General features: G+C 45.1%; 1 protein-coding gene across 3 annotated transcripts in view; it reads left to right on the top strand.

Moving 5' to 3' along the window:
* KYNU (kynureninase) overlaps positions 1 to 14,141 on the top strand; it is an 84,166-nt gene extending 70,025 nt beyond the window's left edge. For all 3 annotated transcript variants that reach the window (XM_068158669.1, XM_068158667.1, XM_068158668.1), the window contains 4 exons: positions 4,541 to 4,593; positions 6,117 to 6,202; positions 11,040 to 11,270; positions 13,296 to 14,141. In XM_068158669.1, coding sequence (XP_068014770.1) covers positions 4,541 to 4,593; positions 6,117 to 6,202; positions 11,040 to 11,270; positions 13,296 to 13,448 — 523 coding nt within the window. In that variant the 3' untranslated portion in view covers positions 13,449 to 14,141. The remainder of the gene's footprint in view (positions 1 to 4,540; positions 4,594 to 6,116; positions 6,203 to 11,039; positions 11,271 to 13,295) is intronic.
* The last annotated feature ends 109 nt before the right edge of the window (positions 14,142 to 14,250 follow it).

Here is a 14,250-nt window from a genome sequence, read left to right as displayed (position 1 = left end):
GCCATGGGTTAGTTAGAGGTGTCCCTGGGCATGGTGGGGAGGTTGGAGGTGAGCTCTGAGCTCCCTTCCAACCTGAGTCATTTTAGGGTTGTTTTTGGCATGTTTGCAGTCATTTCCATGTCTGCTTTTGCTGTTGGATGGAGACATGTCAGCCATAGATGTGGTGCAGGAGCTGCTCTGCTGGGCAGCCTTGGGAAGCTGAGTGTATGTGGGACTGGCAGACGGGCACAGAGCACAAGCTGGCCCTCGCAGGGGCAACTATCAGTGATAACTATCACTGAGTAGCGCTGGGTTGGGTCAGGGGCTCAGGTTGGATATATTTACTTGTAAAGAGCAAGGAGCAGTAAACCAAGACTCTCAAAGGTTTATAGTGGGACATTTGCCAAATGAGAGCCTATTCTCTCCAGACACTGGGTTTTAACACACACCCAATGGGTTTCTCTGCAATGAAAAGGATGTAACTGCAGAGTCACGTTATTAACCAGTTTAAGGTGTTTTTCTACCCAAGCACATCGTAGAAGGCTTTTCACAGCCTTCCACATTATGGATCTTGCAAAGATTATGGCTTGGAATTTAAAGTCAATTTAGATCCTGCTGCCTTTGTTGGGTTTGGGGTTGCTGGGTTTTTTGTTGGGGTTTTTTTGGAAGCAGGAATAGTCAAAATGGTGACTGCCTTTCAAAACACTCATTTAGCATGCAGAGGAACAACTCCTTAATAAGACTTTTCACTGCAGTATCTTTAATGTGTGGTTTTATTGCCTATTATTTTTAGCTAGCATTTATAAAGCCTTATGTTTGGGGTTTAACACCTTAGCTATTTCCCATCGTAGCAGGTTGAGGTTTGGCATAGCAGTGGCAACCCTTTCACTTCAAAAAAGGCTTTTTTTATTTCACAGGAATTTGTAAACAGCAAAATTGCTAATTTGTAAAGATTTTGTTAATTTCCCTGACTTTGAAGCCTGTCAGCTTAAATGTCAAATAATGTGACATCCATATGGACCATTAGATCAATGAGAGTGGAGGACCAGAGCTGCCTCAAAGTGCACATCCTGGAGTGACACCTCTGAAGTTCTAGAACAGCCAAAAAATAAAAAGAGAAGGAGGGAAAAAAGCAAATTGTCAAAGTTATGGTAGGAAAGGGCAAGGCAGCTAAAACTGTCTTCAGAAGAATCCTTCATGCTGTCAGTTTGGAAAAGTTCAGAAAAAATTTTAGTTTCCAAGTTGCAAATGTGATGCTGCAGCAGAGATCTGGTTTGAAGCCAGCTTCAGAGCTAGCCAGTTCTGAGCACTGAGGATGCAACCAGAGTGCATCAGGCCCTATCTGGGTAATGTTCTGGTTGGCCTTTATTTTAGCTAGGATGAAATAAAGGATGTGGGCCACATAAAACACAGTATTTTCTCCCCAGATTGATGGGCTGTATATTACATATCAAGAGGAGCGTGGCCAGCGGAGGGAGCTGGGGTTGTTCAGCCTAGAGGAGACTCCAGATGGGGAGTCTGTCTCTGGGTGGATGTAGAGATGCAGAAGAAATTCTCTGATTCAGAAAACACTCATTGGGCTAATACACCTCTGATGTGAGGATAGGCTGAGGGAGCTGGGGCTGTTCAGCCTGGGGAAGAGAAGACTCTGGGAGGACCTTAGAGCTGCCTCCCAGTACCTGAAGGGATCCTATAGGAAGGCTGCAGAGAGACTTTTGCTGAGGGTGTCTGGAGACAGACCAAGGGAGAATGGTTTGAATCTGAGGCAGAGCAGGGTTAGAGTGGAGCTGAGGAAGAAGTTGTTCAGCAGGAGGCTGCTGAGACTCTGGCACAGGCTGCCCAGGGAGACTGTGGCTGCCTCCTGCCTGGGGGTGTTGAAAGCAAGGCTGGATGAGACCTTGAGCAGCAGAGTGTAGTTGAGAGGTGTCCCTGGGCATGGTGGGGAGGTTGGAGGAGATGAGCTCTGAGGTCCCTTCCAGCCTGAGCCATTCTAGGATACTATGGAAGCCACATGAAATATTTTTTTTGGTATAAAACTTTTGGCATGCATGCACTGTGCCTGCCATTGACATGAGAAGTATGTTGTAGTAACATCCAGAGCATTTTACCCTTAAACTCTGAATATTGCATATATTCTAGAGTTCGTATTAAATAGCTCTGACTCAGAGCATCAGTAACTGAGTCACTTGGGCAGAAGCTGCATTACACTTTATGTGGGGCATATTCATTCTGGCAACATAATATCTCATCTGGAATGCCTGTATATTGCACTATTGATTTTCATGGGCCTCAGAATAATAAAAACATCATGCAGCAATAAAGCAAAAAAGCATGCATTTCTTGTACACACTCTGTTTGGATGCAGCTCAGAGCCTCCCAAAGAAGTAAACATAAACCCTGTGTTGTTACACAGAAATATGAAGTACTTCATTTTACACTCTGCAGTATTCATATAACAAGTTTTTGACTCAAACACAGCCAGAATTCTGCAGAGCTAAGCTCTTTTAAGCACCAGTGCAAAGATGTGCTCCTGCTTCGGAGAGGGGCAATGGCTTCCTTGTTCCATTTTGCTTCCAGGAATGCTGATCTGCCATGAATTTTGCTTAAAGAGTTTTTTTCTTTTCTACTCTTACAAGTTTTGAAAAGTTTCCAGGCTTAACTCCCCACAGCTCTGCCACCTGGCACAGAGCTGTTGGAGCCAGTCCAGAGGAGGGCCACAAGGGGCTAGAGCACCTCTGCTGTGAGGATAAGCCTATCCTCACAGGGATAGGGATCTGGGGTGTTCAGCCTGGAGAAGAGAAGGTTGCCTTCCAAGGGATTCTACAGGAACTCTGGAGAGACTTTTCATAAGGGTGTCCAGTAAAAGGCCAAGGGGGAATGGTTTGAAGCTGAGGCAGAGCAGGGTTAGAGTGGAGCTGAGGAAGAAGTTGTTCAGCAGGAGGCTGCTGAGACTCTGGCCCAGGCTGCCCAGGGAGGCTGTGGCTGCCTCCTCCCTGGGGCTGTTCAAGGACAGGTTGGATGAAGCCTTGAGCAGCTGAGTGTAGTTGAGAGGTGTCCCTGGGCATGGTGGGGAGCTTGGAGGAGATGATCCCTGAGGTCCCTTCCAACCTGAACCATTTTAGGATTCTATAAAACTGAGGAAAGCCTTGGAAGAAACAGTGTTAAAGATGTCCAGTACTGGAGACCTTTGAAGGTAAGGAAAGAGTCTGTGGTTGTGACTTCTTAATATTATAACAGCATTGAGAGATGGGAAACTCCAAACAGCCCTGACAATATTAGTGACTGATATTACCAGGTACTGGGTTAAGAAGTAGAGAACCCAAGGGAGGTGGGGAAGGGGTTCCTTGGTTTAGCAGTATTGATGTTACCTGCAGTGCCTTGGGGACTAGGTGACACAGTGCATCAAGCTGCTTTGGAAGACTGATCATAGCTATGTCCTTTAAGCATGTTTGTCAGCAAGTACAAGTTAATCATGTAGTGTCATCCTCATGTCCAAGCTTGGAGAAGGGAGCTGGAACTCCTTCAGGCAGAGGGAGCTGGGATTGTTCAGCCTGGAGAGGAGAAAACTCTGGGGGGGACACAATAACAACCTTCCAGTATCTGAAGGGGGTTACAAGAAGGCTGCAGAGGGACTGTTTCCAAAGGCCTGCAGGAAAAGGATGAGTGGCAATGGTTTGAAATGAGAGAAGAGCAGATTTTGATTGGATGTTAGAAACAAGTTCTGCACCACGAGGGTGGTGGAACACTGCAACAAGTAGCCCAGGGAGGAAGTCAAGCCCCATCCCTGGACAGATTCAAGGTGAGGCTGGACAGGGCTCTGGGCAACCTGCTCTAGTGGATGATGCCCCTGATGACTGCAGGGGGGCGTTGGACTAGATGACCTCTGGAGACCCCTTCCAATATATTAGGTCTTGAATTATTTATCTTTTTCCTGTAGGTGATCTTGAGAATGATTCTTGGGTTAAGCTGTTTTGGTTTTTATTCTAAGTAAAGACTTTTAATAGTGCCTTTGGTTCAGGAGAAGAAAGGTTAGCTCAGAATGCACCTTGCTGTCTCACAGTAAGGAAAAGGCAACACTCAAACAATCCTTCTTCTGACATCCCTTTTCTTTTGGTCTGCTGCCCATCACTGACTCCTCTTCTAGGTGCAGCAAAGCCAGATGTTAGAACACCTTTCAGCTCTCAATATCCATTAAAAGACGTTTAAGAGAGGGATTTGGATTTAATGCATTGGAGGTAAACAGTGGAAATGCTTCTGGTTTATTTTTCACTCTGGAAAATGAGTTTCAGGCAGACTGGGTACTGTTAGAAATCAATAGCTAATTGAAAGACGTGGTACATTTTATCATTAGCAGCAAACCAGAGAAATTCTCAGACGGCAATATGAAATTTCTAGTGCTAGCTATTCATGGAATTTATTGCATTTTGGTGTCATTGTCAGATGCACTATTAGAAATGTGTCTGTTTCTTAATCTGCCTTATCTACTTCTTAACTCTCGAGTATAAATTAAAAGCTCTTACACCAATATTGTTGCTAATTTACTTTCTTTACACAATCTTAGGTTAATTGGCTGGTGGGGCCATGAATTCAGGACACGATTCCTCATGGAAAACAGTATGTACTTTTACACTTCCAATTTCACCTTACTTGATGTATTTATATACATAACCACCTTCACTTTTAGAGTGGATTGAGTAGAAAGGATAGAACTTTACATTTCCTCACTTATGCTAAAGGTATTAAGCTAAACTCATCCCAAATATGTAATGCAATGGAGTTAGCAAAGTAAATGTGGGAATAAATTTGGTCTCTGGGCATATGGGTCTGACTGTCTGCTTCCAGACATTTTGCTGTGAAATACCTTCAAAAATGCAGATATAGAATATGGATGAAACTTTCAAAGTATCTCAGTGAATTAAATTCATAAGTCTCGGAGGAGCGAGGATCTGCTATCACTCACTTGGGGAATATCTTACTTCAGGATTAGTTCCTCTGGAATTAATGAGAAACTTGATAAATAAAGGTAAGGCAACCTGACATAAGTCATGAAATACCACTAATGTCTCAGCATCTCCACGAGTGAAGGATGGGATATGAGACAAACCCGACCCTGCTCTGAAATAGCTAAGCAGTTGTTGTCCCAATGTGAAACGAGGCCTCCTTTCCCAAATCTGACAGCTAGACTGTTCAGCTCCAATTTAAAGGATGGCAGAGAGAATATCCTGAGGGATCAGGAGGAGGAAGGAGCCTCTGGGTTTGATTGGTTGTTTTGTTTTCACTGTACTGTTAATTTTCTGTGGCAGCTCCTTTTGATGTGTCTTTGGCTGGAGATCGCCTCCCTAATAGCCTCAGTCTGCTCTTTGTTTTTCTGACCAAATGTAAGAGCCTGACACTGCAGAAAGCCAGCAGGAGACACAAATGGCCTTGAAATACTGTTAGAAGAAGTAAAAACAACCCCCCAAACACGTTATTTATTCATTTCCATGGGCAGCTTATCAGGGAGAAGTTGGGCAACAATCATTATGAAATTAGCCGGGCTGCTGCGCGTGAAAAGAGATTTCCTCCGCAGCATCCTCTTGCTCCGGTGCTGGAGCATGAAATATGAACGGTGACACGGAACTTACAGCCAGCCTTTTATAGATTTATTAAATAGATTTGGTGAAATTTCACAGCCTAAAGTCTGCACAACTTCCCTGCGTGGCCTGAAGCCACACTTAGCTGCATATGGAGTCTCCCCTGTGTCTCGTCAGTTTAATAAAGTTAAGGAACGTGATTCCCTGCTCGCGCGCCGGGGACCGTGCCTCGCCTCTGCTGACTTGGAGTTTCTCTGGCTTGTGCCAGTGTTCAAAGACATTGGAGTGTAAAGGTGGTTTTTAACACACACCATTTAAACAAATTAATTGCGGTTCTCTGCTTCCCATGAAGCCACTAATGAGGTCTTCCACTGGATAAAAATTGGGCTGCTTCTGGAAGCTAAAAGTATTAGCTGTGAACGGATTACTGTTTCCTTTTAATGGACGATTCCTACAGGCCACATTAGTGAAATGTTTTATTGCCTGAGGATGGACTTCAAGATAAGGTCCTATCCAGTGAAAGGAGGGAATCAAAACCACTAATATAAGTTATTAATTTTCCAGAACTGCAACTAATTGAAGGAATTAATGGATTCCGGTTATCAAACCCTCCGATTTTGCTGGTCTGTGCTCTGCAAGCTAGTTTAGAGGTAAGTCATTGCTTTACTCTGAGCCTGAATTTAGGAGTATAAACATGCTAAATTAATGTTCTGTGTGTTGTTGGTATCTCCCTTAAAACAAAACAACTGCAGAATAGCTAAAAAGTGAATTGGTAGGAGGGATAACGAAAACCAAACAACACAACCCCTGCCAGCTGGGAGACCAAGACCTTCAACAGATATGCTTGCCCCTGATTCTGTGATTCACTGTCCTCACAAAACTTGCTGTTGGATGCAGTATACCTGAGTGTGCATCTCCAAGGCTGGCTGCTGTCCCTGTGTCTACCCCAATGTTTAGAGGATCAATACAGGCAGCAGCTTTTCCCATACAGAGAGATTCAGAGCTTGCTTAGTGCAACTCATAGAATCATACAATTTTCAGGTCAAGGATCAGCCAGTTCCAACCCTCCTGCCATGGGCAGGGACACCTCACACTACAGCAGGTTGCTCACAGCCACATCCAGACTGGCCTTCAAAACCTCCAGGGATGAGATTTCCATCACCTCCCTGGGCACCCTGTGCCAGTCTCTCACCACCCTCATGGGGAACAACTTGTTCCTAACATCCACTTTGAATCTACCCATTTCTACTTTTGCTCCATTCCCCCATGTCCTGCCACTACCTGACACCCTAAAAGTCCCTCCCCCAGCTTTCTTGTAGGCTCCCTTCAGATCCTGGAAGGTCACAATAAGGTCATCTTGGAGCCTTCTCTTTGTGTAGATGCTGTTCAAGATCTCCCTATGAAGGAATTGTATCACTCGGAAGTTGCATTCAGAGTTTCTTCCACCTATATTTCCCTGAGCAAAACAGACCTCTCTATGGATGACAGAAGCCTAAACAGAACCAGTGGCTCAGGCAACCTGTCATAGAAGTACAGAATTGCCTTTCCCTGTAGTCCCTTTGATTACAAACTGAAATACAGAAGCTATTGGTGATAGCTTCCTTGATAGGATTTGTGAGAGACCTTCTCGCTCTCTACAACTATCTGAAAGGAATTTGTAGCAAGGTGAGGATCAATCTCTTCTCTCAAGGAACATGCAATTGGCCAAGAGAAAATGGCCTTAGGCTCCACCAGGTGTAGGTTTAGGTTGGATATTAGGAAAAGTTTCTTGACAGAAAGGGTTGCCAAGCTCTGGAACAGACTGCTAGGGGCAGTAGTGGACTCCTCACCCCTAAAGAGATTTAAATGATGTGTAGATGGGACATGATTTAGTGGTGACCTGGCAGTGCTGGGTTAAGAGTTGGACTTTTCCAAGGTCTTTTCCAGCCAGAACTATTCTGTGATTCTGTAGCTTCAGACTGCTTTTTCTTTCAATTCTTCACTGGTTTTCTGGTGGCCAAAAGATCAGAGCCCCATCTGTGACCTATCCCTGTGTGAGTCATTGAAGTCATGGCTGTGGAAAGGGCAGTCCTGCCATAGAGAGCTAATCCCTTCCTTTCTAGGAAGTGGTGACTCATGTCCTGATAACCCTCTGCTCCACCTTTGGGAGCACAGTTCAGGTCTGAAGGCATGCAGCTGTTTTCCAAATACCTTGTATTGTGCTGTGCTTCCTATCCAGGCACAGCAGCATCTCTCTTGTGGATGCTTCACCTCTAAAATGCAGGACTCTAGGTCTCTGTGGCTGAAAAGGATGCTTTTACTTAGATTTCTTTACTATGTGCTGTAGTGGATGAACAATTTTCCTAAGCTGCTTTTCAAGCCAGCCTTCATTATCAAGGTTTTGCCACCGTTGTGAAGGGGAGAAATCTGGGTTTTTTATCATTCCATTAATGCTAGTGTCATAGCAAAGCTGATGCTGGAGCAAAGAGCAAATGCCCATACACTGAACATCCTTCTTCATTATTTACTGAAAGAAACTCACTATCTTAAGCAAACAATGTCAGCAGTTTGCCAGTTGTGCTCTCTCCAGCTTCCATGCAACGCTGAGGGACTGCAAAGGGCAGAGCAATGCCTCTTGTTCTGCCTGACAATTTATTTTGCTAGTCCTTAAACATCCAATATATTTTTTTAAACTTTATGTGACCTTGGAGATAAGCTGAAAGCTCTTCTGCTATGACCCAGATTGTCAGTGCTCCAGTTTGTGTGGGTTGATGTCATTTAGCCCGCTGCAGGGAGGCTCAGACAATGAGGGCTGAGCAGTTTCCATCGCCTCCCCTTTCCTGGGCCTGCATTACCTCTTTGGCACAGTCAGGATTTCCCAGTGCTAATTGCTCCAATACAGTGGGAAACAGAATAGTTTTCACGTCTGGCAAGAGATGGCTAGTGAAATTGCATGGCACCTTCACTGGGACACATTAAGCAGAAGGCAGTGCTTCCACTGGAAACAATGGAAACTGCAAGTGTTAATGGATGTTATTCCTCAATAATGCTTAAAGTGACTGTTATGGCAGGAGCTGCTCCCTTTTATGGAAAAAAGGGGCGCGCTCCACAGCCACACTGAAAAGATCTTTTCCAACAAATTTCACCCAGGAGGCCAAATATTCCTTTGCACAAAGCCTGAGCAAACAGATTTGTGTGTGTGTGTGTGTGCAGCCTAAGGAGATCCATCCCTCATCCTGCTGGCAAAGCTCAGAGGAATGGGAGGCAGGTCTCCATTTTAGCCCCAGTAACGTGGCTGAACAGTTTTGTGTGTGTGCTCTGCACCTCTAGATTCTTGCTGACCCTGTGCAAGCACTGGCTGCTGAGACCTTTCATCCCTGCCACACTTGTTTCTGTGACCGTGCTGTCTCCATGCAAAGTCTATCCTAGAGCAGCCAGATTTTGTTTCACAGGAAACATGTGTAGGGGGTTTGGTTTTCTGCAGCATCCAGAGCTCGTGGGAGCATCACAGAGTGATAATTGGATAGGCTACAAAAGAGTGACTTCCAGGTGCTGCTGGAAACCAGACTTGGTTGTGGGTTGAGTGGAATGTCTCAGTTAACCTGGAGGAGTACATGAGGAGGTATGATATAAGCAAAACTAGAAATGGGTAGATTCAGGAAGAAGTTCTTCCCCATGAGGGGGCTGAGAGACTGGCGCAGGTTGCCCAGGGAGGTGGTGGAAGCCTCATCCCTGGAGGTGTTTGCAGCCAGGCTGGATGTGGCTGTGAGCAACCTGCTGTAGTGTGAGGGGGTTGGAACTGGATGATCCTCAAGGTCCCTTCCAACCCTGACAATTCTATGATTCCAATTGTAAAGGTGTTTGCTACTTTTCTTTCTTATGAGGAAGGCTGAGAGGCCTGGTACTGTTCAGACTGGAGAAAAGAAAACCCAGAGAAGACCTTTTCAATGCTGATCAATATCTAAGGGGTGGAGGACAACAGGATGGGGCCAGACTCTTTTCCATGGTGCCCAGTGACAGCACACAAACTGGAATACAGGAAATTCCACCTGAATATAAGGAAAAACTGTTTTAGTTGGGAGGGTGCTGAAGCCCAGAGAGGCTGTGTGGAGTGTCCTCCTCTGGAGAGCTTCCAAACCCACCTGGACATTCTGATCCTGGGCAACCTGCTCTGGCTGACCCTGCTTTAGTGGGGTAGTTGGACTAGATGATCTCCAGAGGTCCCTTTCAAACCCTAACATTCTATGATTCAGAGTGGATCAGTGATTTCTTGAGAATGTAGATCATGGATTTTCATCCAGGACCTCCACCTTGCCTCTGAATTTGCAGCTGCATTCCATGGAGTCCATGAGCAGAGATACTGCCCCTATCTACCAGAATGTGATTTGAAGCAACTGCTGGGTACTTCCATGTCTGTATCTTCTCATTTTTCCCTGAAGCTACTTGCATGGCAAGAAGAAAAAGGAACATTTGAGTGAAGCAGGAGTAAATTATTTCCAGGGCCACATTTTCCATTATTCCCTGTAACTGAGCCTTTCCAGAGCACGTGCAGCAGTGGCCTCACTTGATCCTGCTCCCAAACTCTTCTACCACACTGTTTGGTTCTGTTTGTGTGGCACAGAAGCACTGACACTTTCTTTCAGCAGTCACTTCTGCTTGCCTCATGATGTTTGGAACTTCTGCAGCTCACTCGTCCTTGCGGATGGATCAGAGAATCAAGAACTGTTATTTTCCCCCCTTCCTGTCAGCTAGCAGAGACAGACCCTGTACAGGTCTTCAGTCACTAAAGTCAATACATTGGTATAAATGTTGTGTTTCCAAAGACAAGGGTTTGTAGATGAGTTGTGGGGTTTCAGTTGTGGCCCTTTGCATTTTGTTACGTGAGGCACGTACAAAGAAAACTTGGTTGTGGTTTTGAGTTTCATGCAGGCCTGTTGCATGTGCAGAGGTTTCATGGATCCTCTTCAGATATGCAAATGGAGCCTCTCTTAGCAAGCTGGGGTTGTGTGCAAGTTCACTTCTGCAGATGTGTGTAGAACATTCTAACAGGAGACAGATATGACAGAATCCTAGAGTGACTCAGGTTGGAAGGGACCTCAGAGATCATCTCCTTCAGCCTCCCCACCGTGCCCAGGGACACCTCTCAACTAGACTCTGCTGCTCAAGGTCTCATCCAGCCTGGCCTGCAACACCCCCAGGCAGGAGGCAGCCACAGCCTCCCTGGGCAGCCTATTTCAGCATCTCACCACCCTTGTATTGAAGAACTGTTCCCTAAGATCCAGTCTAAACCTACTCCAAACATCTATCATTATCTAAAGCAACAACATTCTCCTGTGTTTCCAAGCGCCCAGTCCTGCCCGAGTTGTGCACGTCTGTCTGTCTGATATTACCACTTGGTTCCAGTGATAATGTGCAGACAAATCTGCTACCCTTTTACTCTTCATTGCTCCCTTTTATTTATTTTCTATAGCAATGCACTGTCATTCTAATGATTTAAAATCCTCATAGGTTTTTGGCCAAACTACAATGAAAGCACTGAGGAGGAAATCCATCCTACTCACTGGGTACTTGGAGTACCTGATAAAGCATTACTACAGTGAGGACAAAATGAATCCAGAGAAGCCCTTTGTGAAAATAATCACACCATCTCAGACTGAGGAAAGAGGCTGCCAGCTCACCCTGTCCTTTTCCCTTCCAATCAAATCTGTGTTTAAAGAGCTGGAGAAGAGAGGAGTAGCTGTGAGTAAATCAAACTTCATCTTCTTATGCCCTGTTTTAAGAACTTACACTGCAACAACATCAGCATTTGGCATTTATTCAAATGTTCTCTATTTTATGGCAAAGCCCAGCCTGGGAATGATGAAAATTGTTTGCATAGCATTTCAGACTTTCAATAATCAAACAAGTGGAGTGGGTTTGTAAATTGTTACCCTGTACATTGCTCATTCTCTATTGATTCATCTCCTTTCATTCTGCAAATCTTTCTTTTTATTTCTTCTTTTTTTTCCTTTCTTTCTGCCTCCCTCTTTCTGTCTCCCTCTTTCTGCCTCTCTCATCTTTCCTCCTTTCTTGTCTCCCTGTCTGCCTTGCCTCCTTCCCTCCCCAAACCACTGGGGAAAAAAACCCAAAACACTAATGAGAGTGCCTCAGAACTGTCTAGTGCAATGCACTGCCTGCACAGGCTTCTGTTCAGTGTGCTTGTCCAGATCCCCTGCTGTGGGTCCAGGAATGAGGCCAGAGACCTCAAAAAGCTCTGAGCTACCTCAAGGTGCTGGCAGTCAGCAGCACTCGGGTGATGTTCACCACCTTCAATGCCAAAGCTCAGACACCTACAGATTGTCAATGACAAGGAGCTCTAAACCACCACCATGGGCAAATGGCCAAAGCCTGTCTCTTTGCAAGGCACTAAGGTGGAGGATCTAAGAAGCTGCTCTTTCCTTAGAGATGTGTTTGAGCACTCAGAAAGGGATGCCACTGAACAGTGCAAGGTTACTGCTGAGCACTGCTCAGGCTAGAATAAAAGCTGCATTTAAGGTGATTTAGAAATGCTGGGAGGTGAGGCTGAGAGCACCATGCCATATAAATGAGAGATGAGTTCTATGTCTGCTGGTGGCTTGTGTCCCCAAAGGGCCACTCTTCTAGGCTAGATATGCTGCTGGTTTGGTGCTGCCAAGTATTTCCAGGAACTGCTGCTTTTAAGAGGGCACAGGGCCCCACACTGTTGGCTTGGTTTTGCAATAGAGTAACACACTTCAAATAGGAGGCATTATTCTACTCAGCAAAATGTTCATTCACAGAGAAGAGGAAGAAGAATGCTGTGAGGCCTGTGCCACTGCTTATGCCTGTAGTGCCAGACACTAACCCTAAGGGTTAGAGACTGGATGAGGCACTTGGTGCCATGGTTTAATTGATGAGATGGTGTTGGGTGATAGGTTGGACTTGATCTCAAAGGTCTTTTCCAACCTGGTTAATTCTATTCTATTCTATCATACTGACAAACTTCTGTTTTGTGGTGGCTGCCACTTCAGCTATGGGTTGCTGTAGATGATAAGATATGTATGCTAAGGGCCACAAGGATGAGCAGAGGGCTGGAGCACCTCTCCTGTGAGGACAGACTGAGGGAGTTGGTGCTGTTCAGTTTGGAGAAGAGAAGGCTCCCAGGAGACCTTATTGTGGACTTCCAGTATCTGAAGGGGATAGAAAGCTGGGGAGGGACCTTTGAGGGTGTTAGGGAGTGATAAGACTAGGGGGAATGGAACAAAAATAGAAATGTGTAGATTGAGATTGGATGTTAGGAAGAAGTTCTTCACCAAGAGGGTGATGAGACAGTGGCACAGGTTGCCCAGGTGGAAGCCTCATCCCTGTAGGGTTTTTGCAGCCAGGCTGGATGTAGCTGTGAGCAACCTGCTGACCTGTGAGGTGTCCCTGGCCATGGCAGGGGGGATGGAACTGGCTGATCCTTAAGGTCCCTTCCAACCCTAAAAATTCTATGATTCTACTATGGCTTGGAGCCTCTCAATGGCACTGCTGGAGTCCTGCCCATCCTGAGCTCTGCTTCCTTTCTCAGGCTACTGCTCTTTTTACTATCCTCTTCTCTATAACGTTCCTCACAGTAAATTCTCCGGGATCTCGAAGTTTGTCCGTGTGTCTCCTTGTCAGTCCAGTCATTCTTCCTTGAAGACAAGGATGACATTTAGATATACAGTCTGACAGACAAATCCGAAGTGACCTGAATTTGCTAAGCCTTCCCTTTCTGTCTTGCAGTGTGACATGCGAGAACCGAGCGCTCTCCGCGTTGCCCCAGTTCCTCTCTACAATTCTTTCCGTGATGTGCACAGATTTATTGAAATCCTGGGATCTGCAATTACATCTTCAAAACAAACAGCAAACAATACTGCCCTATCTGGTTCTTATTGATGGCTCAGCTGTATCTTTTAATCTATTTCTGACTAAGATGCATTTATCCTGCTGAGCGATTCTTTGCTTCGAGTCGACTGAGCTATATCCTGTGCAATTTGCAAGGGACAAAAAGAAAGCAAACAAAAAAATGACTGTGCTTGAATAGTTATTTACAACAGGCATAGTTTTATTAAAGCTCACATTTCCCTCTCTGCTTTGACTTTGACTTCATGAATTAGTATGCTTTGTATATTTTAATGGGACTTTTCTTAAACATTTCATGTAGTTCTATTGCATTAGCTTGGAGGAGCGTGGAAGAATTGCCGTTGACTGGAACAGGAGTGTGTGAGGGGGGGAGGAAACAACAGCAACAACAATCAAATCCCTTCTTTATCATAAAAATGATGCATAATAAAAAGTGGACAAGAGGCAAATCACCAAGTGTTAAAAGATGCAGCCCAATTTGCATTTTTAATTCATCAGAGCGCAGAGTGCACTTGGAAAGTAAAAGTTGAACAATCAGCTGTCTCCAAACTGTTAACTGGATTTTTTCATAGGGCCCCAACACTCTGGGAGTCTGGCTTAATTAATGATTTCATTGAAGAATGGATTTACATTGCAGATACTTTCTTGGGTGTAATACAGTTGGCTAAACAAAGCATTTAGGCTTTATCTTTCTAGGTAGTCATGGTGGAGATGGTGTGCTCGGGAGAGCCGAGAGCCATTTTAAACTCCTGTAAGGCAGTGTGAAGGGCTCTGTGAGCACTCACTGCCCTTTTAACAAGGCTTGGGTTAGACCAAGTGAACTCTGAACTGCTTA

This window comes from Melanerpes formicivorus, unplaced genomic scaffold, assembly GCF_026170545.1.
Source record: "Melanerpes formicivorus ecotype bairdi unplaced genomic scaffold, bMelFor1.0.p_v2 SCAF_41, whole genome shotgun sequence".
Taxonomy (NCBI): Eukaryota; Metazoa; Chordata; class Aves; order Piciformes; family Picidae; genus Melanerpes; species Melanerpes formicivorus.
This window is presented reverse-complemented; position numbering and strand designations above follow the sequence as displayed.